The following is a 4,759-nucleotide window of genomic DNA, read 5'->3' as shown; positions in this document are numbered from 1 at the left end:
ATAGTACAGTCAGGGAATGTGAGTGACCAGTACGTGCGAATGAGGTGACATAGTACAGTCAGGGAATGTGAGCGAACAGTATGTGCAAATGAGGTGAAATAGCACAGTCAGGGAATGTGAGTGACCAGTATGTGAACAATCTCTGTACTATTGTTACAATCTTTTTGGAAATCTGAAATTATTATAAAATAAAAACGTAGTTTTTTAACTTGCTATTTGTCCACGGAAAGTAGGAAAAGTATACTCAGTCAGTTTCACGATTAGCTTCTTGTGATGAAATGGTTTGTTTTAACAATAATTCATCATAATAACAAATCATAATAAGCCCTTGATACTTATAGATAAACCCTTTATCTATAAATTAGATAAAAAACACCTATTGGATAGCCATACTCTCTTCAAATTACATTGAAAGCACGCAAGCACCAATGGTAATAAAAGACTTGGAAGCAACAGTGTATGGTGGAATATATTTTTCAATACCAATTCAGAAAGCCATGTGCCGTGAGACAGACAAATTATCAAATCCCTCTTGGCCATGGTTTTCTCATCTGAAAAATTAATAGATTCTATCAGATTATATCTATGGTCTATTCTAATTTTTATTTTTATTATTATTTTTTTGAGACATAGTCTCACTTTGTTGCCCTAGGTAGAGTGCCGTGAAGTCACAGCTTACGGCAACCTTGGACTCTTGGGCTTAAGGAATCCTCTTGCCTCAGTTTCCTAAGTAGCTGGGACTACAGGTGTCCACCACAATGCCCAGTTACTTTTTGTTGTTGTTGTTATAGTTGTTATTGTTGGAGTTTGAATCTGCCAGCCCTGGTGTACGTGGCTGGCGCCCTAGCTACTGCGCTATAGGTGCCAAGCCTATTCTAATTTTTGTATCACAAGAATCTATTATTTAATTTAATAATAAAATACTTACTTGCCTTACTATTATAAAATTTAAGAGTATATTTAAGATCTATATTTTAATTAAGATCTATAATTTAAATCTCACATGAATAAATATTTGAAGTTAAAATACGACAAGAAACTGAACAGTAAGTATTTATTAACTAATGTTGGGGCTCAGGACACACCACCCTAAAATACGACTGTAGGAGGCTAGAATATGCCACCCTAAAATATGCATCTTGGAGATAATATTTTGAGAAAATGCAGACACACAAGTAGCTCTGAAAAGCTGCCCTTTTATAAGAGAAATTCACACTTACACAGGAAATTTCCACTTGTAAGGTATGTATCTCCCACACTGCACCAGGGAGAAAGTGATGGTGAAGTTTGGAAGCATGACTTAAAGCTGCAAAACAAACTTTACCTTTGGAGGAAGATGGTACCTAAGCCTGACATTTCTTTGAAATCTGCTTTAGAGCTTTACTCATTTCTCTGGCTTTTCTTCCATGTACACAGGAGGTATACATGTTGATGAACTTGCCTTAACATATCTTTCATTATAGGAGACCCCAGTTAAGAACCATGATAAAACTTGTATTTTTTCTCTTTTACATTACCTCGTTTTAAAAATCATTTGCATCCATTGGCAGATAAAGAGGAAAAACAAAAGAAAAGTTTAATTGCCATTAGACTGGGGGAGCGCCAGTATTGTAAGTTCCTATATAAGCAAACCAAAGCCCAGTTTAAACAGTGAGATGAAACTAAGCTTTATCTGGCCAGGTGTGGTGACCACGCCTATAATCCTGGCACTTGGGAGGCTGAAACAGATGGATTGCCTAAGCCAGAACGAGACTTGTCTCTAAAAATAGCCAGGTGTTGTGGTGGGTGCCTACAGTCCCAGCTACTTGGGAGGCTGAGGCAAGAGAATCTCTTAAGCACAAGAGTTGGAGGTTGCTGTGAGCTATGACACCACAGCACTCTACCAAGGGTGACAAAATAAGTCTCTGTCACCAAAAAAAAAAAAGAAACTCAGCTTTACCAGTCAGAAGCCACTAATCATTCTCTAACTAGGCACTTTTCACTCTAACCAATCAAAAAATTTTTGTCTCACTTTCCCATTCAGCCTAAGCTCAAGCAGCCACAGCACAGTTCACTAACCTCCCATTGGTTGAGTGCTGCCCAATTCATGAATCATTCTTTGCTAAAATAATCCTTACAATTTTCATATGCCTAAGTTTATCATTTAACAACACTAATCCTTTCCCTCATCTTCAGCCTCAAAGCGTGTGGCTCCAGGCCTGGATCATATTTAGTCATTCAGTTATTTCTTATAGTCAGGAAAATAAGAATTTCCTTGTGCTTCTGAGTTTTGGTAGCTTAGCCGTCTTTACCACCAAACACATCTGTGTATCTTAATCGTCGAACACATCTGTGTATCTTAATTGTCGGACCACTGGGTATGTAAACACAGCAGCTAATCCTCACATCTATGATGGGCAAATAACATCTGTCATATCTTTCAAAATATAACATGCACAATGAAATAATATGAATCATTTTAATACTATATATAGAGATAATTCAGTAGTAAAAATTTCCACATGAGTATTATTAACTTATTCAGCTAGTGTTAATAAAATTATGTTGGTGATTTAATTATTGTACCTGAATTGCTAATGCTCTCTTTTGCTTTCTGTTTTAGATATTATTGTTATCAAAATAGAATATTATGCTGTTCTATGTAATTATTTAGGTAATAATAAAAGAATAATAACATTTTTTGGTAGTGGTTACTTACCTGAGAGCTCTTGCCACATTTAGCATCTCCTGAAATGATCACAATTTGATTTTGAAGTAGATTCTCCATAAAGGAGTATTTTTCTTTCCATATAGGAAGATCTTCTCTTTCTTTTAGAAGTTTATAATAACGGGATGAATATGGCAATCCATCAAAAGGGTTAAGTTCCAAATCCTCACAGGCCAAAACCCCTTCTCCATCCTCATCGCTGGAATCGAGGGACTCAGGAAAATACCGTTTTTCAGAGGAAGAGTTTGAAAATTCTAGTTCTTCTTCCATATTGTCCAAAAGTGAGCTTAAGCAGCTGACATTCCACAGTCAAGGTCCTCCTGTCAATAAGCCATCATGATCAGGGTTCACAAGCTTGTTATACGAACTCAGATGTCCCAGGGCGAGACTTGGGTTCCCGGTTTCGGCAGGCTAACTTCCTCCGACTTATATCTCTTCTTTGCTGCGGTTACTCACTGTGCCGGCTCACTCTGTGACTCCTCAGCATTGTAAATGGTTCTCAATAAATTATGCTAAAAGCCAAACCCAAAAAGGGAAAATTAGGCAAACATACAGGAATTTATAAAGAAAAAGTATATGTAGGGCAGTGCCTGTGGCTCAATAGAATAGGGCACCAGCCCCATATGCTGGAGGTGGTGAGTTCAAACCCAGCCCTGGCCAAAAAGAAAAAGTATAGGCATTCAAAAGAGAAGCATTAATTTTTCTGTTAACCAATTGCTGTCATTTCTGCCACCTGTTTAAAAGAACAGGAATAATTTAGGCTAGATTTTAAAATTTCATCGGCTGTGATTATTTTTCCTGCCCAGTTCTGAAAACGATTCTGCACTGGGCTTGTGCCCTTGGCCTGACCTCTGTCCCAGGCCCCTGTGTCCTGACCAACTGTGAAGATGAAGCAACAGGAGGGACACCTCTGTGACTGCAGCTGACCGATCATGTGTCAGTGGTCCCTGGTTCCTGGATTCTAGAGAAGGGAAAAACCATGAAGGGCCGGAGAGTGTTCCTCTAACCCTGGCTATAAGAACATCTATTATTATGGTTAAGAAAACCTTTAGTTTAAAATAAACATTTTTAAACTTTTCATTCTTTGTTTGCTTATGTCAGTTTGGAAAGCCAAGAGAAGGGAATGAATGTATTCTTTCTTTCCATCTGTGGTCACGGCTACCCTTACTAATAAAGGTCTTTTAATTAAATTAGAAATCTCGAGGATATTTCTTGAGATTCCTGGGTCTTAAGCTCAACTTATCAGATCTAAGAGCCAATAAAAGATAATTTAAATGAAGAAAAATCGCCTAAGAAAGAATAAAACTTATGTCAGTGACACAGTTCCTAGGGGTCAGGTACGGAGGGTTTCCTCTTACAATCAATAGTGATTTAAAAAAAGAAACAAATCTAATCTGTATTGCTGGACATAAGGTCTTTTTCACATTAACCAAGAGTAATTTATTACTCTTCTTACAGCATCTGATTTACCTTAACTATTGCTTTAGATTGTTAGACTCAGTGGCTCAAAGGCCAGTGCCTCATTCATAAGTGATAAGGAGAGCTCACTCTCCACAGGCCCAGCTAATGGCCACGGACAGTCAAACACTCAACAAACATCCCTGAGGGCCCTCTAAAGGCTTGGATTCATAAACAGGGCACTAGACATACACAAAAAGGGTATTTCAAGGGTGAGAACAAGAGCAGGATAGAAATTTTAAAAAGTCACACACAAATAGGCTGAAAGAGGGAGGAATTAATAACCAGAGAGAAAAGGACATTTTAACTCTTTGCAGATGGAGTTTTCAAACATTCATTCTGAAAGCCATTGTCTTGAAATTAAAATAGAATTATAGGCTCGGAGCCTATGGCTCAAGTGGCTAAGGCGCCAGCCACATACACCTAAGGTAGCGGGTTCGAATCCAGCCTGGGCCTGCCAAATAACGATGACGGCTGCAACCAAAAAATAGCCGGGCGTTGTGGTAGGCGCCTGTGGTGCCAGCTACTTGGGAGGTGGAGGCAGGAGACTTGCTTGAGCCCAGGAGTTGGAGGTTGCCGTGAGCTGTGATGCCA

At 38.6% G+C, this 4,759-nt stretch overlaps 1 protein-coding gene across 2 annotated transcripts in view; it reads right to left on the bottom strand.

The window, feature by feature from the left end:
* The window catches only part of DHX32 (DEAH-box helicase 32 (putative)), a 62,390-nt gene that overhangs the window by 42,894 nt on the left and 14,737 nt on the right, over positions 1-4,759 (bottom strand). For both annotated transcript variants that reach the window (XM_003794065.3, XM_023515608.1), the window contains exon 2: positions 2,699-3,219. In XM_003794065.3, the coding sequence (XP_003794113.1) occupies positions 2,699-2,977 (279 nt within the window). In that variant the 5' untranslated portion in view covers positions 2,978-3,219. The remainder of the gene's footprint in view (positions 1-2,698; positions 3,220-4,759) is intronic.

The sequence above is a fragment of the Otolemur garnettii genome, unplaced genomic scaffold, assembly GCF_000181295.1.
Source record: "Otolemur garnettii isolate 467f Iridium unplaced genomic scaffold, OtoGar3 scaffold00075, whole genome shotgun sequence".
Classification (NCBI taxonomy): Eukaryota; Metazoa; Chordata; class Mammalia; order Primates; family Galagidae; genus Otolemur; species Otolemur garnettii.
This window is presented reverse-complemented; position numbering and strand designations above follow the sequence as displayed.